Consider the following 25,415-nt stretch of genomic DNA (forward strand, 5'->3'; position numbering starts at 1 on the left):
GCAAATGAATGCCCGAAAAAGAAGGATAAAAAGGATCTTACTAAACAAATAGAAATTGCTAAGTCTTGTTTCATGGAACCATTAGAAGAATCTGATGATAACTTAGACTATATTTTTGAATATGTCTCGGAAACAGACTCAGAGACTGAGTAATAATGCTACATTTATTACTATAAAAATAACAGAAAAGTTTATAAATGCTTTCATAGATTCTGGGGCAACACAATGCTTTGCTAGTTCAAATATAAAACTTGATTGGAAAAAATTAAAGAAACCATTAAGAGTTAGAATAGCTGACAAATCAATACATAAAATTGACCAAAAAGCAGAGATGGTTGAAATTTTTATTCAAAATTATAGGTTCATTGTTCCATCTATATATATGTTAGATTCTGGAATGGATTTTATCATAGGAAATAACTTTTTAAAGCTCTATCATCCATTCATTCAAAAATTAACATATATAGTTTTAAAAGCTCCACACGATTCTTCAATAAATCAAAAATCAAAACGTATAAAAATACCAACTACTACTATAGATAAGATCTTAAAATTTAAAATATTTTCTATATTAGAAACATGTTATTTAAATCTATACTTTCAGATAAATATTCTAAAAAATAATCTTGAAAATAAAGATAGAAGAACTCTTGGATGAAATTTGTGCTGAAAATCCTTTAGATATTAAAAATACAAATAACGAATTAGTAAGCATTAAATTAAAAGATCCCACAAAAGAGATAAATATTCCAAATAAAATTTCTTATTCCGCAAGAGATAGAGAAGAGTTCTCATTAGAATGTAAAGATCTTTTGGAAAAAGGAATTATAAGATTAAGTAAAAGTCCTCATGCGGCTCCAACTTTTTACGTTGAAAACAATAATGAAATTAAAAGGAAAAAACGAAGAATGGTAATAAACTATAAGAAAATGAATGAAGCAACTATCGGTGATGCTCATAAACTTCCAAGAAAAGATTCTATTTTAGAAAAAATCAAGGGAGCAACTTGGTTTTCATCTCTTGATGCAAAATCAGGATATTGGCAACTTCGTTTAGACGAAGAAACAAAGAAATTAACTGCTTTTACTTGCCCAACAAAAGAATCAACAAGTGTGTTGCTTTATGAATGGAATGTATTACCATTTGGATTAAAGCAAGCCCCAGGTATTTATCAAAGATTTATGGAAGAAAATCTAAAAGAGTTAAATGAATTTGTTTTAGTATACATTGATGATATACTAATTTTTATAAAACATGATAAAGAAGATCATCTTCAAAAATTATTAATAGTTTTAGAAAGATGTAAACAGAAAGGATTAGTTCTTAGCAAAAAGAAAGCAAGAATAGCAAAACAAGAAATAGAGTTTCTTGGATTAATTCTATCCACTCAAGGAAAGCTAAAACTTCAACCAAATGTTCTAGAAAAGGTAAATTTATTTCCTAACAGAATAGAAGATAGAAAATAATTACAAAAATTTTTAGGTTGTATAAATTATATTTTGGATCAAGGATTTTTAAAAAATATAATAGAATACACTAAAAGCTTATTTCCAAAAATAAGTACTAAAAAAGAATGGAAATGGGATGAAAAAGATAGTATACAAATTCAAAGGATTAAAGAATTATGTGAAAAACTTCCAGAACTTTATATTCCAGAAGAAAATGACTACTTAATAGTAGAAACAGATGCTTCAGACATAACCTGGTCAGGATGTCTAAAAGTTAAGAAAGCTATAAAAAGTTTGGAACAAGAAAAAGAATCACTAGATTTTAAATATCCCCCAAAGGAATTACTTTGCAGGTATATTTCAGGGACTTTTACTCCAATAGAACAGAGATATACCACTCATGAAAAGGAAACTCTAGCAGCAATTAAATCTCTTAAGAAATGAAAAATTAATTTACTACCCAGAGAATTTACATTAAGGACAGATTCAAGTTACCTAACAGGTTTCATACGATATAACTTAAAAGTTGATTATAATCATGGACGATTGGTAAGATGGCAATTATTTTTGTTACAATATCCAATAAAAATTGAATATATTAAGGGTGACAAAAATGTTATTGCAGATACATTAACAAGAGAATGGAGTTCGTCTACAACGCATTAGATCAAGAAATCCAGAAATACGAACAAGAACTCGAAAAATGCAAGCATTGTCAGCAAATAAGGACACAGATCCAATCCCTCAAGAAGGCGATCAAAGCAATGAAATCAACACAACAACGAAAACTATCAGAGTTCAGCCAGCTAAGCGTGGTGGACAAATCAGGTGAAGAAAAAATTCCAGAAAATAAAACAATTGCTGAAATTATCAAAAAATCCACCCAAGATAAAAAAATATTATGTAATTTATAATGGCCCCATGAAAGGAGTATATGATGCCTGGGAAAAAGCAGCACCATTTACACATCAATCAAGGATAATTCATAAAGGAGGGTTTTTAACACTGGAAGAAGCAAAGGAATCTTTCAGGGAATATGAAGCTCTTCATCCAGAGCAAACCTTAAAAAGAGCAGATAAAGCTCCAATTCAAACCCAGAGAACATGAATAATAAGAAACATTCCTACAAGGGCTGAAATCAAGGAAAAGAAAAGGGTCTGTAGATCAAATCTCAGAGAAATCCTTAACATAGTCCTGAATTGGACTGAAGAAAAAAGGGCAATCTTGGGATATTATCCTATTGCCAAAGAACAGCTAACAAAGCTGGTTATATTTCCAGATACTTCCCCATCTGACACCTATCAGTTTTTCCAATATGGATTAATTGATACAATTTTAATTTTTAATGATTTGAAAATTATTAGTGAGTTTCCTGCAGGATTCATTGATGCAGTAAAGAGATTTAAAAAATATGATTGACAACGTAAATCCAAGGGATATATCCCTAAAATTTACGAATAGTCAACCTATTTTTAATGAAGAAGAAGAATGCTTGGTTCCAGCACATCAAGTAATCTTCATGTCCGTCTTCCCAGGAAATTTTCAACCAATTGATCAAGTTCAAGATTTAACAATCTACAGTCATGAAGGAAGACTAGCCAGCACACTAGCAAGGGTCTTCGAAAGAACTCAAAAGATAACAAGGGAATCTCACACAAGAATCAATTATAAAAGCAGAAATACTTTGCTTGTGTCCAGTAAAAGGAATGAAATTGAAGAAAGAGAGATGAGACTCTTAGTGGAATTTGAATCAGCATTCTACAACTTATCTGGACTCTTAGAAAAGCTCCCCGAAGGGATAAAGAGGAATCACTGCTATTTGATAAAAGACAGAGAAGACCACAAGTGCCAGCTATGTGTCTCAGAGTTATCTAAGAAAGCAATAATGAAACGGAATCAACCCACATGATAACGGAAGAAGACAACGCATCTGAAGGTCACATAATGAAAGAGGAGGACAGCACATCTGAAGCATCTCTCAACATTATTGCATAGTGACGTAAGCGCTTAGGTCATAGAGCACCAACAATGTAGCTGGTGCAAGATAATAAACAATGACGTAAGCAATGACGTCATAAGAAGGGTAAGGATGGGAATTGTCCATCAGACCCAACCATTATAAATAGGTTGCTTAGGCAATTGTAGAAGGCATCAGACAATAGAAAGCAGGAGGCTAAGAGTACTCATATGCTAGGAGAGCAAGGAGGAAGTTGCCAAGGCGATTCTATAGTCTGAAGAAGAATTCCCTTAGGAAAAACTAATTCTAAACTCCCCTCTGGAGTTAGTATCTACAATCTCCCCTCTGGAGATAAAAACATCTTATATAAATATTCTAAATAAAGGAAGTTTTTCTCCAGAAAGGTACGCCTTTATCCTAATCTCATAGTTATGAATTATTTAGAAAGTTTAGAATTAACGGAAGAATCTGATTATTATAGATTATCTGCCTTACTAGATAATGAAAAACAGGCTGTTCTAAAAACAGAATTAAATCTCAAATCAAATGAAAATTTTAATAAACAAAATCTTTTAAAAGAAGTTTTTAATAGAAAAAATATAATATACTATGGAAAAATTCAACTTGAAGCCCCTATAAAGATAAAATCCGCCAATGGAGAACTTGAAATAGCTTTGATAAATGATGAAGAATTGAGTAAACAGATTGAGAAAATTAAGGATCAACAAAAAAGATCTAAAATTGGATGGATTCATATTAGTACTATACAAGTCTTAATCAAATCTACATATATGAAAGGAATTAATTCACCAATAAGCTTAGCAATCTGTGATAAAAGAATTACTGATGACCCAATAGATCAAATAATTGGAATTGTTCATGAAAACTTGGCAAACGTAAATGTTAAATTCAATGCCCATCTTGGATATGCTATACTTTTATCAACTGAAAATCTTGAAAGATCTATAAATTTGGCTTATAAATTTCACAGAAAGAATCTAATGGAACAAGACGATGAACCATTTTCAATTACATATACAATAAATTATGCTTTAACAAATAGCCATCATAGTATAATATTTAAAAATAGAGAAAGAATTTATGTCGATGAATTATTTCAAAAAATTGTAAAGACAGAAATACCAAAATATAAAGCTATTGAAAACCCAGTTCTTTTACTAAAAGAACCATCAGGAAAATTAGTTTCATCAAATTTTCAAATAAGAGAATCCAAAATTAATAGCCCGTTAAGTTTATCTAAGTTAAAGATCAAAGAAGAAAATTCTGAAATAAAAGAATTAACAAAAAGGTCGAAAAATTAAATGAAACCCTAAACACTAAGTTATGACAATAAATAAAGAAAAAATATATGTAACTTATCAAGACAAGAAACAAGAGCTCTTTGAAAGAGAAAATCGGTTGAATTATTTACAGTTTTCTGAAATAAATCAAAGAGCATTTGAAGCTCTAAAAATAATCTATGACAAATTGAAAGGAGAAGTTGAAGAGTTAGAAAAATTAATAGAATCTCTAGAAAATAGTGATGAATCGATGATAGAATTTGCAGAAATTCTAAGATAAATAATGAAGTATACAAAGATTGAAAGACCAGAAAACAAAATAAAAAGAAAAAGGGCGAAATAATTAAAAAGTAAAATAAAGGGGTATAAAAGGGAATTAAATAATCTTCAGTTCGAAATTAATGACCTTATAATAAAAAGGATAGAAATAAGAATAAATATAAACAAGTTGGAACTAAACTTAAAAATTTTATAAATGCCTGGAAAACCATATTATGACTGTTGAAGGAAAAAATGGAGAATGAAGTTGAAAAATTAAAAAGATATTTAGAAACAACAGAAAGTGTAGAAATAAAAGAGGTTTTTGAAGATTTGAAAAATTATATTAAAGAAAAAGGCAAACAGATAAAAGATTTTATATACAATAATCCATGCAAAAAAGAATATTATAAATTAAAACAAGATTGAAAAACTATAAAAATGAAATCAGAATTAGTAATAGTAGAAATTGTCAATATTTTTTATGAAATTGTAAACTATAAAGTACCACCAACTAAATCTATACAAATTATAAACTTATTCGAAGTAAAATATGAAGAGTTAATAGAAATTTTGAAAATAGAAATTTTAAAAAAAAAAGAAAAAAAAAGAAATTACATTTAAAAATTGGTATCAGAGCCAAGTTAACGATTAAGAGTAACACTTTTTCTTTAAGCAACACTTTTAGTGACACGCTTTTAAATCAATAAAAGACAAAATCTATAAATCTGTACAAAATACATCTGTACAGTAGATGGACCCATGTATATATTGAGTATTAGATACTTCCAGGTTCAGATTCCACCGGTTGTTGAAAAAGTAGTTATTATTGGAGAAAGACAAGTTACCTTTTTGAATGAGATTTATATGTAACGAGAAATGGATACATAGACGTGTAGAATAGATATGTTTGAATAAGTAAACCTTATATGGTAGTATTTAAACAAATAAACTAATCAATTTCCTTATGCAGTGATAGGGACATGTTCACAAGTAAGAAGTGATATATATATATATATATATATATATATATATATATATATTTGCTTATTACAAATATCTCTCCATAGCTGGATTAATCAATCCTTCAAATCTCTATAACTTAAAAAATACTAAAGCTGTCAATATCAAAGAGACTCTTAAACCGAACCACACCCTTTTTTTTAAAAAAAATAAACGCCCAAATCATTAATTTCAATAAGTTTTAGGTCAGATAGTTTAGTCTTTAATAAATTGTTATTTTTTAAAAATTTTAAAAAACTATTCTCCTCAGACATATTGGACCGTTCATATTCCTTTCAACACATTCCTACTTCTTTTCTTCTTTATGATTAAAAAATTGAAATTTAATCTTTCTTGGATTCATATTCTCTAATAAATAACGATATAAAAAATATTTAATTAATAAAATTTATTATTTTTTATAATTATTTTTAACTATTAATTTACTTTTTTAATTTAATAATTCAATAATATATTTTTAATTTATACTTTTAAATATTAATAATTGATATTAAAAACAATAAATTCGACTAGTTTTCTAACATTTTTCTAACATATTATTACTGAGGTGACTTGCGTGAGGGGAAGCTTCAAGTCACTGTTCCAAGCAGCTACCAAAGTTACGTGTAATTATTTTTATTTAAAATTTATAGTTAAAAATTATTAGATACTAATTTAGTTAAATTTATTAAATTATTTAATAGTTTTTAATTAATAACTTTGTATACACAAAGACAAAATTACGTGTAAGTTTTCATCATTTGGTATAATCCCTTTGCTTTAATTTTTAACCAAATTGATAATTGAAACCTGTTTGTTTATCTTTCTATAGAATATTGTAATATGCAATTGAACTTGTTGATTAAATCGTTTGTATGTTAAAATTGAATTTGGATTTATTAAAATTAAATTAGATAGTTTATACGGTAAAAAAGTGAGAGTTTCATTTTTTTGGATTAATAATTATTATTGAAAATTCATCTTATAAATATTAATATGAATTTTACTACTTCGTTTAAAAAATGTACTGTACTTAGTCCTGAGAAATATTAGATAGATGCATTATTCATTTCCTTTTGAGACTCTTGATCACTATTCAAGGTTGAAAAGAAGTTCAAAATTTAAAACTAATACTTGATGTTAAATTTTAAATAAATTAAACAAGATTGGTTTATTATAAGAAATTGTATTTGTATATATTAAGTTGTTGTCTCATTTTTATATACTTAATTTATAATCATTATTAATTATATGTAGTCGTCAGTACTTTTATACTTAAATTATTTTATGTTTCATTACAATAATGGACACGAATTTAGAAAAGTAGGTCAAGGTAATTAATAACATCACCCTTTAAAAAATTAGGTCAAGCTAATTAATAACATCACTCTTTAGAAAATTTAGGCCAAGCTAATTAATAACGTCACCCTTTAGAAAATTAGGTAAAGCTAATTGTATTAACTATTAAGTAACTTCAAGAAGGAATCTCTAATAAACATTAGGGTTGGTTAATAAGATATAGTCTAAAATTTTTTTTAATCTTTTTTTTTTCATAAAATCATTTTTAACGTTTCACTTAGTTTTAAAATCGTCCTTCGAACTAAAATACCTTTCTCCTTCCTTACCAATTTCAAGTTTCTATTATTCTTTTTCTTCTTCTCCATCACAACAGCAGCATCTCTTCTTCTTTTTCTTTCTTCTTCATCACAACACCAGCAACAATAACAATAAAATCAAACATAAAATTAATGTAATAAACATAAAAAATATAATAAAAATATAAGCGTAAATAGAATCAAAATCAAAAGTAGAAGAACAATCAGAAGCAGAATAAATCAGAAACAGAAGCAGAACAATTAGAAGCAGAAAAAATTAGAAGCAGCAGAACAATGAAATCAGAAGCACAACAATAATGAAATCAAAGAAACAAAATCAAAATCAGAAGCACAAAACTAATGAAATCAGAATAAGAATTAGAAACAGAACAATCAAAAGCAGAACAAATCAGAAGTAGAACCAGAACAAATCAGAATCAGAAGCAAAACAAATCGAAACCCTAGGGAGGACCAGTTGCGAGGATGTGAAGTGGCGGCAAGGTCAGCAGCACAAGCGGCAGTGGAAGAGCGCAACGGCGACAAGGCACCCTTCTTCCTCTCTCTGGCCATACGTTTTCTCTCTCTCTTCGCGAGCTCTTTGACGGCGGCGGCAAGGCGTGGGTCTCCTCTCTCCCTCACGAGATCTCTCTCCCTCTAGTTCTGATTTTCGACGGTGACAGCGACTCTAAGTCTCGCCGGTGTCGTCCTCCCTTTCCCCCTCTTCCTTTCTTTCCCCTGTTCTTCCCTTCCCTCTTCTTCCCTTTCCCCCTTTTCCCCTTATCCGTTCTGTTTATATTTTTTCTTTTTTTATTTTATAATTTATTTAGTTAGGGGGTAATTTGGTAATAAAAATTAAAATTTAAGTAAAAAGAATGATTTTAAAATTAAGTTAAATGTTAGGGACGATTTTGTGTGCAAAAAAAGATTAGGGACGAAAACATTTTTCGTCCTATATACCTTAGAGACCAAAATTGTACTTAACCCTAAATATTAACTTGGTTTAAAGAAGCATTTTTAAGAAAAATAAAAATATTTAAGGGATAGAGATACATCAAATAGCAGCGATTTTTTGAGAAATTGAGGTGATCTTCAACCGCCGCAAAATAGCATACCAGCAGTTGTGAAAGCATTGCGATTTAGGGAGCAGGTATGTGATTTTGCGATCATTTACAAGAATCGCTGGTATAAGTGTCGCAAATCAGATAATTAATTTTGCGGCGGTTGCAAAACCGCCACTATTTTGGTCAGTGAATTTTAAAAATAACCTACGGCGGTTTCAAAACCGTCGCAAATTTATGTGGGTTTTATAAGAAAAAAATGCGATAGTTTTGAACCGCCGCAATTTCATACACGAGCTTTAAAAAAATAACTAATTATAATAGTTTATACTATTTTTCTTTGCTATAACCTATTTTATTTACATCATAGTTTATTAAACTTGATATATTAACATTAAAAAACACTAAATAAATAATATTAAGGAATGAACCCTCTCATAGTTTTCTATCCCTTCTGTTCTATATATTCTTTGAACTATTTTATCAATCCTGTTTCGTAGCTTAATGCTAGGTGGCTGTGATGAAAGTTCCAATGAAAAAGATAGATATCAATTAAAGGTATAAGTTTTGTAACCAACATAAAGAGAGAAATACTTACAGTATTTCGTCAGCAAGTCATTCATGCTCATATACTCTAAGACCTTACTGCCAACGGAGTTTTCAGATAAGAACATAATAGCCTTGGCAGTAGCTTTATTGGCTTCTGAAAGAAAAGATTGAGGCGGAGTCAATAAAAATTGATAATCACCCAATAGCTGTAAGCTGGCAATCAATTCTCCACGATGCTTCTTCAAAGCTGGTTTATCTTTTTTTTTTAAATGGTAGGACTTCATTCATATTCTTCAATCAATTCGCTTTCCTCTTTATCAATAATATGAGCGGCCACAAGGGTTATAATGCTCAATAACATACACATGCAAGTATGAAGGCGAGGTACAGGACCTTCAGTTAAATCCTTCTCCTAAAATAACACTTAATTAGAAAATATAAGTGACATTATTTGAAAAGGGTACGTGTAGATTCCAATTACAAAAATTTTCTAGAGCTATTTTTTTCTTTGTAAGTAAGAAACACTTAATCAATTAAATATAAAAGTGCAGCTGCCAACACATACAAAACAAATGTAAATGGCTTACCAGCATAACATTCCCTTATAATAAAAAATAAGATTATATCACCAGCTCATGCACATGAATAAATTTATGAAGCTATTTCACAATTTAAAACAAAATAAATAATCAGTTTCTCATCCTTTTGTTGTAACTATACCTTTTGAATCAACCGCAATGCTACAATTCATAAACCTAAAAATACACTGTGCTAAGTACTTCCATTTACAGCATGTAAAACCTTCACCAAACCTGCAATAGCAACTTAAAATAAATTTCGAGTTAAAAATGGCTTGAAGTAAGTCAAACTGCCAAGTACTTTCGTATTTTCTATTAGCCAAAAAGCAGTTCAAATTAGTCTTATTTAGCATTTATTAATTGTCACTAGAGCTAGAATTAATGAATGCTAAATAAGTCAAGTTTAAGCTGATATTTTATTCTCATTACTGTTAAATAATATCACAATAATCAGACAATTAATAAGTAATTTAAACATCAACAAACCATAAAACAATGCTGTAGAGCAGCTCAAAAGTAAAATAAATCACTTCCAGCAACAGAACACTTGACTAGCATGCTTAAATTAAGCTTATTTCCCACTCTATAATGACTAATAATCAAAATCTCCATGATAGCTTTGAACAAATATTCACACAAAAATAAAACATTATCAAACATTTTTCCCCTTCCATTGTTCTCCCCAAAATAAAACCCCAAAGCTAAATAGAAAAATCAAAAGGCACAGCATCAGCTCAATAGATCCGCACCCACACTGAATCATCACCCAAAACAAGCTCTAGTGTTAGCTAAGGAAAAACAATTGAATTGAAACAGAATATTTTTCTCAAAAAAAAAAAAAAACAACAACGATGAAGCAATTAAAGTAGGAAAGAGAAGATTTGAAGCACGCACTTAACGAAATAAATCATATTCACTAATCCTTCTCTTGAGATAATTATTATTAGAGTAAAAAATTTCTATTAAATGATAATATACAATTGGGTGACTGCACAAAAATGATTAACTAATAACAAAACAAAATTCAATTATCTTAACAAATTATTAGATACTATATACGAAAGAATCCAAATTTTATAATATAACATGATCTAAAATATTTATTATGTACCTTACCAAAAGCATCTTTGCCAAGTACTATTAATTGCTCAAAATCATTAACTCTAACTTTACTTCTTAGAAGCCTCATATACTCAGTTTCTCTCTTATCTATATTCCTCACTATCTCCTCCCGCTTTTCAACTGATATTTAAACTTTTTGCACTTTTTTTGTAGTTCTCTACGTTTAAGAACACTATTAGAATTAAGATTAATATTTTTTTCCTCTTTCATTGTTAGCATTTGGCAATTAGTGACAGTAATTCTATATGATGATGAAGTAACATTTACTTAAATCATTGCACTAATCAACTAGTGCAAAATTCATGTTCAACAATACATGACATTCTTTTTCTCTTTTAATTTACATAAACCAACGAAAGAGAGACAAAATAAACCCAGTTACTTATACATAAAATCAATCCCAGACTCATAGTCATAGAAACTATTATAACAATATTTACTAGCAAATATTTGTAAAAATTATTCTAACACTATAAATCAAAACTTGGTTTAGATATTGAATGAAAAATGCCAGATAAATTCTCTATTGATCTTTTTCTTTTTCTTTGATGAAGTAGAGCAATTAAATTAGTACAAAAACCAAAAGCATAACTAGAGTCAGAGATCTAGAATGAACAAAAAAATTTATAACAAATAAAATAAAAAAACAAACCAAAAGCAAAGGGGCAGGACAGAAGGAAGGAGGCATGAGCACCGAGTAGATATAAGGCGAAAGCAAGGTTTCACTAACAAACCGCATCTATTTGCATTGTAATAACTAGCGGAACTTCACTCGAGGTAGGAGATTTTGTGCTAATTTTTATATGTCATATCTTAATGTTTTTGAACATATATGTTAGCATTGCACGTCATGATATAATGTCTCTTTTCTTCATACGCATTATTCATTATAATAACAATCTTATGTGCATTAAAGAATTGAGGGAATGATTCTTTGGTAAGGGAAGGTGACCCCCAAAGACAAAATAATCGAGATGATCCTTCGGTAAGGAAAGGTGATCGGCAAACTTTTGGGAACCTTCGGTAAGGGAAGGGAACTCCCATTAATTTTATAATAATATATCTTAGTTGTCATAACTTCCTTCTTATATATATCTAAATAACCTTGATTGTAAATTGAACTGAGGGAATGATCTTTCGGTAAGGGAAGGTGACCCCCAAAGACAAGATATCGATATGATCTTTCGGTAAGGGAAGGTGATCGATCGAGATGATCCTTCGGTAAGGGAAGGTGATCGCCAAAATATTTAGGATAAGAACCTTCGGTAAGGGAAGGGGACTCCCACCTTTTATACCGGTTTGAGCTCAATACCTTCCATAAAAGTTACGAGAAAAAGTAATGAAAAGTATGAAAAGTGTGATCATGATTGTTCTTCTTTTATCTTTTTTTAATTTATGATTATGTTTATTATTGCATTCAAAGATCCTTCTTTTTTTCAAAGTTCCTTTTTGTATGATGTGTGATATTGTTTAAAATCTTTATTTTATTGAGATCTATTCTGTTTGACTTATCTATGCCAATGTTACTATTCCTCTCTTATTTATTATTTATTTTGCCTCGCTTTATGGCCTATGAGAACATCAAACTAAGATTTATGAGTTTATGAGTTTATATGTTTTAACGCTATAGGCATTTTTTGTATGCATCACACATGTCATAACATAAGTAAATGAGAAGCAGCTAAAAGTCACACCACTCTGACTAATCAAGACTTTTGAAAAATAATAATTGAACAACATTGCATCATCACTGTTTTTATTTTAAAACTCGGAGTGACTGTGGATGGATACGATGACACCATATAGATAAACTACTGAGAAACTTTTATTTCTCACCCCTCTCTCCGTACCATCTTCAGGAACGATGTAGTACAAAGTAATACACTGCTCAGTTGAGGTGAGAAGACGAGTGCACTAGTGGGAGCAAGCTGTCGAAGACGTAGATATAAAACATTAAGCGTTTACCTTAGGAAGGAAGAACATGCGATTGTTTTAGCCATAGTTATACAAATTAAGAGAATTAGGATTTTCTGTGTGTCTTGTTTTATTTTTATTGGGTGATTACAATTGTAACTATGATGTTTCTTGTTATAATTATTTGGTATGAGTAAAGCTTGTCATTGTTATACCTTCACAGTTTAGCACGCCATTTTTCATGTTAGTATTTTCAAATTCACTTATATTTTTCAACTAATAACTATTCTAACAAAAACTAGTTATTCAATATTTTTACACATGTAAATTATTTTATAAAAAGATTTTATATTACTTTAAAAATTTCGCAAGGTTTTGAATATCAGCTACTACATATAATCCGTCCCCGTCCCCGCCCCGTTCCCGTGACGGGTAACGGGGGCCCCGTATCCGCCGGGGACCCGGGTCTCCGCGGATATCCGCGGATTTTTATAAAAAATAATAAAAATTTAAAAAAATTTAAAAAAAACTAAAAAAATAGTGTATTGTATATAATTTAGTATTTTACTTACATCAATATCTACATCAATATTATGAATTACATGTATAGCACTCAAATGCTTAACCAAAACTTCAAAATCAGAAAAATAATAAAAATTTCAGAATAATTATAACAAATGCTTATCCAAATCACAGTAATTATAACAGAAAAAGCAAACAAAGATAATAAAGATGATAACAAATGCTTAATTATAATCATATAAATTATACTTAACCTAACTCAATAATTATAACAAATACTTAACAAAATCATAGTACACACAAATGGGGTATTCTAATCTTTTTACATAAACGGAATTTAAACAGATCTCCACGGGACGGGGATCTTTATCCCCGCTTCCGCCCCGTTTAATATACGGGGCCCCGTCTCCCGTCTCCCGTCCCCGCGGGTATAAAATCGTCTTCATATCCGCCCCGTAACGGGTAAATCCCCGCGAATACCCACCCCGCTGGAGATTTTTACCATCCTTAGTAGTGAAATGATAAAAAAAATTAATTTAAAACAATTTAAAATTATCTTATTTTATATTAAAATTTTTGTATTTTTTATTCACTAATTATTATAAAATAAATAAATAATTTTATACGTAATAAATATGTAATTATAGATATTAAATATATAAAATTATAAATATTGAATTAAATAAAATAATATTTGATTATTGATCTTTCTAACATTACAGGAAAAAATGGACATAATAAGTGTTTACGAGTTCAAAATTAATATGTAGCAACATCATGGGAAAAAACCTGCCATTTCTTTTTAAATAATTTTTTTATATTTATTATTTTATACTAAAATACAAAATTTATCATTTTACGTAATATCTCTTAATTTCATAGTACTAAATTTTGCAGTCAATGTTTACAAAATAAAGGAAGAAAGTTTATATAAATTTTCAATTTTGCAGACAATGTTAGCAAAATTGAACTAACAAAAAATAGATTATTGATATTTTTTACTTTTAAGTTTTAAGTTAATTTTTATTAATTTTAAAATATAAATATTAATAAAAAATATTTTATTTAAATTTAAATAAAATATCAAAAAATAAAAACAAATAAGAATAACAATTCAAAATTTGTATTTTAGAATTATAAAAAAATTGTGTTTTTACAAATTTATAAATTTAAAACAGAACGATAAATAATTTTTAAAATTTTATTAAAAATTATCCTTTAACTCATTAGCATTGAAAGAATTATTATCAAAATTTTTATGTTAAAAAAATTAATAAAAAGTATAACCTTTTAGATAAAAAATAGAGTAAAGTACCAATTCGATTCCTGTCTTTTTCTCCAAATGACAACGCGACCCTTAACCAAAAACACGATCCATTTCGGTCTCTGACCCTGTGCTCCGTCTGCTAATACGGTCCTTCCGTCACTTTCACGGCTATAGCTTGACGGAAATTGCTGACGTGTGTAGACAAGTGGATGAGCTGAATGGCTGAGGTGGTTATATTGAAGATGCAAGCCGACGTGGCTTGTATGGAAAGGATAGGGGCTTATCTGTCCATGTCAAAAAAACAACAACGGCATCGTTTTAATGCCTCCATGGGTCCTTATTAGACGAGTCTGGTCGTCTCTCTCTTGTTTCGTGGTTGGAACCCAAACTACCATGAACAATAGCAGAGAGCGTGGGACTGGAAGAGATGGGTTGAATGATGATGGGAGTATTTTTGTGAGTTTTGTTGGCAGTGCTGAAGCGAGAAAGAAGAAAAGATTTGTTGCCCTAAAATGCAATTGTGGGATTCATGCAATTCTATTCATATCATCAACCCACTTGAACCCTAATAGGCTATTCTTTGGATGCCCATATTTCAAGGTATGAAATAATTAGTTATATTTTCGTCTCTGTTAAGATCTATAGCAAGCATCTCCTCAGTGCAATTCTATTTTTTCCTATGTTTACCGTGTAGATTGCAAAATCTCATTACAAATATTTTGCATGGCTGGATGAATATATTGCATTGTTTGAAGAGGAGCAAACAAGTGATCACAGTCTTCATGGTTGGAATCCAAAACAAAATCAGTTGTTGGATGCAGTTGTTTCGATGGAAGAAAAAGTGAGTAAGCTAGAGGACAGAGTTTCTGGCTTAGAGTTGCAGATAAACAATTCTAGGCATGTTAAGTGCATTAGGGGTTTTAATTATCCGTTGATGGCTGTTGTAATTGTATTTGGAGTTGTATTTGCAAATTATCTCTGATAAATTGGGTAGCAGCTAGTAATTCTATGACTCTGTTTTTTGTTTTAAAAATGCCTGTTGCTGAAATAGTTGTATCACCTGACAGTATAACTTTAGTTTTACTAAATGGAATAGTTTTGTTGGTTGTTTGGAAAATATTGACCGTACCAAAAAGCTATAATGTGTTATAGTTATAATGTGTTATAATCCAATTCATGCAATCCAAGAAAAGCAATCCAGTTATAACTAAAAATCATATGTGACATTAACAACGTCATAAAGTTACCAAATGTCTACATCATAGTCACAAGGTGACTCCATAAGTGGGCAACATATAGCCCCATACCAACATTAGAGACATAAAGATAAATAAACTATTATAAGTTCATAACAGACATAGTCTAGCAAAAAAGTAATCAAAAGATTGTTTGTTGTGGCTGTTTGTAAACTAGTTTTTCAAAAAGACAGTCTATACTGGTTAAAATATAAACCTAGGACTACACTTCTATTTCTTCCTAGGAGGTTTAAATCCAGGAGTGAGAATCAACTTGAATAATCTTGATGCAGTCCCAGAAGTTGCTGCGATCATTATCTTGGCACTAAGTTCCTTATGTTGACTTGGTTTAGGCATCTTTGATCCAGTAGCAGCGTTAATCACATTATTGGATGAAAGTTGTGTGTTGGATGGAAGGGGAGGCCTCAAATGAGGTCCAATGATTGGAGGACTTTGATTCACCATAGAAGCTGGAATAAAGGTGAATGTAGTTGATGGCCTAACTATTGGTTGCTTTATCCTTTGTAGAGGTAGGTTATTTAAGTTGATAGTCTCAAATGCTCATTGTATACAAGAAGCAATGTCTTAAGTGCAAATAAATAAAATATTTAAACATTACTATTTATAATGTAATTGTGAAATAGATTACAACCTCTGCTTGGAGAGAGATTGTGAAAAAGAAATTTCATCTCTTTCACTGTTCTTCTTAAAACAATTTTCATGGTAAAACACAGGGGTAAGCAGACATTCAGCCATCTAAAAAAATAAAATTTTTTTTGTTAATTTCTAATTAAAAAATTTAAACATAAAACACAGTTTCTTTGATCTAACATCAATATAAATGTCCAATCCTAATAATCTATTCCAACTTCCTTTAATATTTTAACAGTTCTTTGTACTTTCATGCTATTTAAATACATAAAACTCTTAGTATATGGCAAGAGAAACAATATTTCAATTTTTCTATACCCCCACCACGGCTTAATACAACCAACAATTGTGTCATAAGGACCACACACAAAAAAAGAGAAAGAAACAGTGGTGACACCAACTTCAGCAATCTGTGCTATGTACAGAACCATCCATGTTTCGTCAACAGCGTCGTCCAACCATCGTCTACTTCACCGTCAGCGGCTTCGTCAGCAATCTTGTCAGCAGGCTTGTTATCACTCACCACTGTCTTGATGGAGAAGAAACTTCTCTGCTAGGGTTTAGAGGGTAATTGCAATTGGGAGTCAAGCAGGGACGGATGTATGTACATGAGTGTAGGAGCAATCACCCCTACTACGATTTGAAATTTTTTTAAGTTGTATATGATAATAATATTTATTTGCCCCCATTAAATTATTAAATTTGACCCAATAATAATTTTTTATTCAATTTTTGTACTTCATAGTCAATTTAAAAATTTCATATTAGATGTCATTAGAATGATAAATTCTCAATTTAAATGAAATTTGTGTTTTTTCTTAAAAATCAACTCGAAATAATGTTATTTATCTTTTTTTATATTAGTTTTAATTTTTTTCTGTAACAACTACATTAATTGAAAGAACTTTTTCAACTATAAATTTCAATAAGAATTGACTTCTAATTGTATAAGAAGTAAATTTTTAAATAAATATTTACTTATATATATGTAAAAGAAATACTATACATCCAAATCTTGTTATAAATTAAGTCTAACCAAGTTAAACAATAAAATTTAAAATAATATTAGTCATAACTGATTTTTGTTGTTTTAGACAAATTTGATTGGACTTGATTAACAAAAAAATATGAATATGTAGCATTTATCCTATATAAAAAGACAGATATTTATAAGGATAAAGTATAGTTTTTTGTCCCCGAAATTTGGCAAAAATTTTAAAAATACTTCTAAATTTTATTTTATTTCAATTTTGTCCCAAAAGTTTTCGATTTGCATCAAATATACCTTCGGAGGCTAAATTTTCAAAAAATTTAAGACCAATATAACAATAATGCATGAAAATTATGCTTGATTTACTTGTGTTGAGGAGTTGTTTTTATGAAATTGTTGTTGAATCGATCTTAAAGTTTTTGAAAAATTAGTTGTCAGGGATATATTTAATGCAAATCGAAAACTTTTGAGACAAAATTGAAACAAAATAAAATTTAGGAATATTTTTGAAACTTTATCAAACTTTAAGGACAAAAAATATACTTTATCCTATTTATAAATGATTATTTTAGTATTTTAATTTGTAAAATTAGATATTATAAAAACTAATCAAGTTATATTGATATCGAAAATAACTATCTGTGTAATACACATTAAAAATAAATTAAACAATACATATATTTATATATGAATACATAATGATTAATAAATAATTTGTTAATTAATTTTTATGTACACATAATATTTTTATTATAAAATTTTTTATTATATTATATTATATATATATATATATATATTTCTTTTGCCTCCACTATCAAAATTTTTTGGATTCGTCACTGAAGTCAAGAGGTCTATACCGGAGAAGATATAAAGCACAAAACCAAATGACCCATGAAAACCTCAAAACAACGTCTTCTTGTTTTTTTAACGCGGACAGATAAGTCCATGTCCTTTCTATACAAGTCACGTGGACTTGCATCATCAGTGTAACCACTTTAGTCATTCAGTTCATCTACTTGTTTACACATGTCAACAATTTTTATCAAGCTTTCGTCGTGAAAGTGACAGAAAGATCGCGTTAGTAGACAGAGTACAAGCTAGGATCAGAAACTGAAATAGATCGTGTTTTTGGTTAATGATCACGTTATCATTCGGAGAAAAAGATAGAGACCGAATTGGTACTTTACTCTAAAAAATATCAATAATCTATTTTTTACCGAACCAATTTTATTGGCCTTGCCTATGAAATTGGAAACTTAAAATTTCTCTTTCTATTTTGCCGCCATGTGGACTACAAAATTGAGTGCTTATTAAATTAAGAGATATTTTATAAAATGGTAGATATTTATATTTTAGTGTAAAATAATAAATATGAATTTTTTTATTTATTTAAAAAATCCGAAAAAAATTAGAGAGAGAAACAAAACGAGAAAAAGAATCATAAAGAAGCCGTGATTAATAATTTAATTAATACACCTAAGAAGTAATAGATGTTTAGTTGAGTAACGCGTTTAATTACATTATTGGCATACATATTAAAGAAGCTAAGCTATAATTTATATGATTCTCGTACGAACTTAACCTTTTCCATGCATGGTGGTCCTGGTCCATACTCCAAAAAAAAAAAAAGAATTAAATCCTTTTTCCAATCAATTTTTGAGTCCAAGAAATGAAGCCACCCTTTTTAGCTCCACATCCAAAAGTGTCTCCAAAGGGTCAAATTTCTCAGACATAAACAAGTTGTTACATTGATCTGACGATGATAATAGTAATGATGAGCTTGGATTGCTCTGTTCTTCGAGCAGCTTCGAGTTATGGCGGTGATCGTCGTCATTATCAGTAACCGACAGCATTTGATCATCATCATTATCATCAATGTCAATGAGAAAATCAGTGAGAGAAGCTTCTTCACTATTATCATCACTGCAGGGACTAATTGATGAAGTGTTATTATTATTATTATTATTATTATTATTATTATTATTATTATTATTATTATTGTAGTGAAAAGCTTTGAGTCTTCTAGGAATTGGAGTTTGGGGTGGTACTAGTACATGTTTGTGAGTAAGATTATTGTTTTTGTGTTTATGGGAAGAAGATGAAGAAGGAGGAGGTGGCTGCCATTGTTGTTGTTGTTGTTGAAGCTTCTTTGAGAGATTGGTATTCCAGTAATTCTTGATTTCATTGTCTGTTCGTCCCGGCAATCTCTTCGCTATCAAGGCCCATCTGTATATTAATAAATTAAAAATTATGATTATTTTCTTTTTTTGTTAATTATTTCGGGGATTTGATGATTTACATACTTGCTATGTTTTTATTTTTATTTGTTGTCCTGTTTCTAAGTTAAAAAATTGCAGAAGAATGCATACGGAAAAAAGTGTTCATAAAAATAACCCAAGATGATGAAAATAGTAAGAGCATTTTTTATTAAGTGTTTTGAGAGTAAAATTAGTGATATGTTTTGTTTCATTCTTCATCTACCATATCAAAATTATGGGTGACAATAGGTTAGACGATTTGACAAGAATTTACAGGATGATATGTGTTCAGCTTGGTCTAACTAGATTATTATTTTAAAAGTTTAAATTTATTAATATTTTAAATTAAAACTCACAAATTAATTTCATTATTAATAATATATATTTTTATTTAGTGATTAAATATTCATTAATAATTATTATAATTATATATATAAATTAGTGATAATTACATGGTTGATTCAAATAATAATAACAATATAAAAGATAAATTTATTATTAAAATAAGTTTTATTTATTTAAAACATTTTATCGAATAATAATATAAAATATTTTAATTTATTACAAAATTATTTAATTTAAATAATATAATGATTGAATTTGTTACGACGATTAAAAAAGGAGAGGATTTATTGCAATATTTTTTTTAAATAAAATTTTAATTATTTTATTTATTGAAATAGGTATTTTGGATATTATTTATATTTTTAGGTGTTGTTATATATTTTTTTTACTGTGTAAACAAAATAACTATACATGACTGTAAATAAGATATGTAATGATTTTATTTGATTATAAATAAAATACATTCATAATTATCTCCTTCATATGGTAAACGATATATATTTGAATTTTTTTAATTTAACAATACAACTAAAATATTTGCTAATATTCTATCCGATCTAAAGAATAATAAAATATATTGATTTTTATTTTTTAAATTGATTCAAATTAAATTATTAATATTTTTATTATTTTAAAAAATTATATTTTTATATTTATAAATATTTATATCTCATTCATAGTGTAAACGAATTAATTATAAATATATACAAGATATGTGAAGTATGTGAATTTTTATATAACACATAATATTTTAAAAATCTGTATCCTATCTCATTTATAGCGTAAACGATATAAATAAAATAAGTAATCAAATACAAAAACATAAATTGTGTCTAAATTACGTATCTCAAAAAATAAAATATTTAAAATATTTAATAAAAAAATCTAATTATTGTAAATGAAATAAAAGACACCTGTTACCGAGAAGACGATGTAACCTTATGATCATATCCTCTTCATCCTGAGATATGTCGCCTCTCTTAATGCCTGGCTTCAGATAATTCAACCATCTCTGTCTGCAACTTTTCCCACACCTATTCAAGCCTACACACACATATATTATTATTATTATTATTATTATTATTATTATTATTATTATTATTATTATTAAGTCTTTTACTTTTTATATTTTTAATTAAATTTTTACACTATTTTTAACTTTATAATTAAATCATTTACGTCTCATAAACATTAAAACTAATAGAATATTATTAGTCAAATATCTAATTAAATTTTTAATTATAAATATCTTTAATTTATAAAAAAATATTTTATTAATATTTAACTTTAATATTTTTTACATCGACAACGATCTAATTACAAAATAAAAAATAACAAAAAACTTAATTAAATAAAAAAATATAAAAATTTAATTATAAATTTAATAAAATTATAAAAGCCAACAAAATAATTAAATCTATTAATTGCTGTGGTGTACATAAACATAACATAGACACACACAAGCAAAATTGAGTTAAAGTTCTCCCATAGAATCAACTAATTATCTATCTGATGATTGACAAATAAATTAACAAAAATGGAAATGTTTATTACTTACATAGTTATTAAGAATCAAGTTAATCAACCAAACGAATAATCACGTACATCATATAATTCACAAGTACAGTTCCCGTTACTGTTGACAAACCAGTAGGGAACAAATAAACAATAAGGGAAGAAAGGAAAGGAAAAATTAAAATGGGAAAAACTTTCAAAGAGAATATCTAAAGCTTAAAAAAAGAAAAAAAAAGAAAGAGTTGTACAATCAACATTAGCATAAGCTAAAGTATACATAGATCAAAGGAATTTAAGTGGAAAAAATATATAATTAAATATATATTAAAAAAACTGAGTGAAGCAAGTATATAAAAAATTACCGGCATTTTGGGCAACCTTTTGCCATTTTCCTTCACCATGAATGGCAACATATTTGGAGAGGGTTTGATCTTCATCTCTTGACCAAGCACCTTTGTTCATCTCTTTCGAGCAGCAAGGACGTCTGCCCATCTTTAATTTCTTTCTCTTCTTTCTCCTCCTTCTCTCATCATCTTCTATGTTCCTCTATCTTCACATACCTCCATTCCTATATATATCTCTTACCTTATGCACCAAAACAGCTCATCTTACACCTACCCCTTGGTAACTTTTATAGTTAATATCAAAAATATTATTTATTTATTAAAATTGATTGCCATATATTTATGTATAAATATATATAAAATTTAACTCATTTTTAATGTGTATTTTGTATTTTAATATATATTTTATTCTAATGATTGATTTTGTATACACCTAATATGATTAGTTTTTTTTTAACAAGAGATAATATTTAAAAGGATAAATTATATTTTTTGTTCTTAAAATTTGCTAAAAATTTTAAAAACACTCTTAAGTTTTATTTTATTTCAATTTTGTCTAAAAAATTTTCAATTTGCACCAAATATACAACCTCTAACGACTAATTTTTCAAAAAAACTTAAAGACCAATTCAGAAACAATTTTACAAAAATAACTATTAATGCAAGCAAATCGAAGATAGTTGTCATGTATTATTATTAGATTAGTCCTAAACATTTAAAACAAAATAAAACTTAAGAGTATTTTTAAAATTTTTAACAAACTTCAAAGACAAAAAAATGTGTTTTATCCTAATTAAAATGATTTTATTTAATTATTATAACAATAACTAAAAAATATAAAATAAAATAAATAATAATTAAAATGTAAAATAAAATAATTTTAAATTATTTTGGATTGATTTTCTAAAGGATTGATGAGTACATCTCTATATATAACTCATTAAATTTTTGCCCTTAAATAGATTGATGAATACTTCTCTATCCTTTGCCGTATCGAGTCACAGTACTGTTTAAGGCTGACAATCTTACACTAATTCTAGTTACGTATTATCAATTTTAGGAAGTTATTTAATTTGATTAAAACATTTTGTGTTAAAGTATTGTGTGTGGTACAAAATAGTTTATGAAAGATATTTTGATCTTTATTTTCGTCTTGTTTTTGAAAGATAATAGATCTAGTTATTAGGGGTGGCAAAACGGGTTGAATCTGTCGGGCCAATCCATTTTTAGGGCGAGTCAGGTTAGGATTTGAAGCCCGCTAAATTTAAAAAATCTGCCAAATTGACGGATTTTGGTGGGACGGGCCGATCCGCCGAGCTAAAGATTTTTATTTTTTTTATTAAATAAAAGAGTTATTACTATTATAAAATTAATTATAGAATTTTTAGACATTTTTTTTGTTTTTATTCTTCCTTTAGTCATTAATTTTATTTATTTTATTTTACAATTTCGTATATTTGTTCGAATTATGTGACTTGTTTTATAAAATAAAAATAGTTTTATTGGCAAATATTATTTAGAACAATTTTATTGAAGTTAAAAATTAAAAAAAAAGTAAAAAATTATATTATAATTTGACTATTTTTTATTTGTATTTGATTTTTTAATTATTATTTTTTAGTTAATTTTAATAAATTTTATTTTTCAAAAAAAAGAGTCAAGTGGAGTAATCCGCCGATCCACCAATCCGCCATAAAAGAGAGTGGGTTAGCATTTTGAGCCCATTTTAGTTGACGGAGCGAGTCGGCCCGTCCTATTTATGGGGCAAGGCGGGTTGAGACGGCCGGCCCGTTTTGCCACTCCTACTGGTCACATTAGTCGTTTAGTCATTTTACTTATTAACAACACTAATGAAAAATGACATAGAACATTAAATTACATTTTAACACATAAAATGACGTTACTTTTTCGTAAGCTAACCCAACAAATGCCTAAACCTGACCCACCACCCCAAAAACCTCATCCATTAGTCATCTTTTTTGCTGATTCTCTTCCTCAGCACCGAAACTCCATAGTCACCAACTCTTGCCTGAATACTCATGAATATCGTTTTTCTTTGAAACTCCATAGCCACTGCAGCACTATCCTACTGGCCTTCATCACCACAGTGTTCAAGATTCCATCGTGCCTCTTCGGATAACGTGCTGCACTTCGCACCATTTATTCCGATGCTTGTTCTCTGTCTAAGCGGTTTCTTCGGTTCTCCTAGAGATCTGTAACTCTCTCACCAAGCTTCGCCAATTCCTTCTCCTTGTTCTCAAAAACGGCTTCCACCACTAGCACTTGTTCTACAGGCTCGATAGCATCTCCAAAGTCTCATATGCCTTTGACACTGTCGATGACCACAACAAGTTCAATATACTTTACCACACCATGTTCAAAGAATATGCAAAAAATTCTTCTCTGCCTGAAGTTTTGGAATTTTACCATAGGATAAGGTCTAATTGATTAAGCATGAAGCATATAAGATGTTTAATAGAATGTCTCATAGAGAATTTTATCATAGAAGGAGATGATGGAAAGACTAATGGAAAAGATGACGGAAGGACTAATGCGACTATATCTACTATCTTTTGGGGACGAATTTAATTAATTTATTCTTTTGAGGACGAAAATGGAAATCGAAATTTTTTTCTAAGACAATTATGACTATTAACTCGTAGTACAAAAGATTCTTTGGTGCTCTCTATTTTCTTTTCTTTTTTATAAAGAAAAAAAAAAGGTGACGCTATATGCATGACAAAATATCATTGCCCTTTCAAGAAAAGCTTTATTCTGAACCATATCTATGCAATTATTGTAGCTAAAAATTATGGTAAAATCGTAAAACTAAAAGTTTTATGTAATAATGTCTTCTAATACTTGTGTAATAGGACCAAAAGTTCTAATTTTAATGGTTAATAATATGAGTAATTCAATTTTTTAAATTATCTTATTCTTAAATTCAATAATAATACAAATACAAATATAATTGAGAATTTGAAGTAGAAAAAACAACAAAAGACTTGTGTTATACTATTTGTTTATAATTATATAATTAACAAAAGTTGATATAAACGGTTAAGTACCACTGTGGTACTTTATTAGAACAACGTTGTTCTGGGAGTTGGGACATGTTAGTCAATCAATAAAATAACATCGTTTAGCAATCAAAACCTGCATGCCCATACGAATTAGCATTGAGTAGAAACTTTCAGAAGCGTTAAATATCTAGTCTTTATTTACAGGTCTAAACATTTTGGTGAAAGGAAAAAAAAAATAGAAAAAAGACTACCTTGAACCACCTTTTTTTAACAAATCAAATATACACATCTTTTTTTCATATGGAAAGTGAAATCCATTACATTCTCCATCTGTCTCTTTCCATCATATGCTTTTAATAATTAAAAAAGGGAATTATGAAACTTAAATTGTACCAAAAAAATGATGTAAATACTAACTTAAGATCCTAAGCCGCTTCTTGGTAGCTTTACACCAGATTTAGAACTTGAGATCTTTACACCAG

General features: G+C 28.6%; 1 protein-coding gene across 2 annotated transcripts; it reads right to left on the reverse strand.

Annotated features, from left to right (window-relative positions):
* Positions 1 to 18,903: 18,903 nt before the first annotated feature.
* LOC112710419 (uncharacterized) lies at positions 18,904 to 22,171 on the reverse strand. Of its 2 annotated transcripts, none has more exons than XM_025762618.3 (3): positions 21,929 to 22,171; positions 20,966 to 21,095; positions 18,904 to 19,674 (listed from the first exon to the last, which is right to left on the reverse strand). In XM_025762618.3, exons 1-3 carry the CDS (start codon positions 22,056 to 22,058, stop codon positions 19,098 to 19,100), a joined length of 837 nt encoding a protein of 278 aa, XP_025618403.1. In that variant the 5' UTR covers positions 22,059 to 22,171; the 3' UTR covers positions 18,904 to 19,097. The 2 variants fall into 2 exon arrangements, with proteins under 2 accessions (XP_025618403.1, XP_072057968.1); XM_072201867.1 differs by having other exon boundaries at positions 20,990 to 21,095; positions 21,929 to 22,160.
* Positions 22,172 to 25,415: the final 3,244 nt, after the last annotated feature.

The sequence above is a fragment of the Arachis hypogaea genome, chromosome 9, assembly GCF_003086295.3.
Source record: "Arachis hypogaea cultivar Tifrunner chromosome 9, arahy.Tifrunner.gnm2.J5K5, whole genome shotgun sequence".
Lineage (NCBI taxonomy): Eukaryota > Viridiplantae > Streptophyta > Magnoliopsida > Fabales > Fabaceae > Arachis > Arachis hypogaea.

What these genes read in the sequence shown, in the direction of transcription:
- LOC112710419 (XM_025762618.3), bottom strand. Translation starts at nt 22,058, where the DNA reads ATGGGCAGACGTCCTTGCTGCTCGAAAGAGATGAACAAAGGTGCTTGG. An exon ending in AAAGGTTGCCCAAAATGCCG is followed by an intron (nt 21,096 to 21,928) that starts GTAATTTTTTAT and finishes ATGTGTGTGTAG; the next exon opens with GCTTGAATAGGTGTGGGAAA. An exon ending in CATCGTCTTCTCGGTAACAG is followed by an intron (nt 19,675 to 20,965) that starts GTGTCTTTTATT and finishes ATTAATATACAG; the next exon opens with ATGGGCCTTGATAGCGAAGA.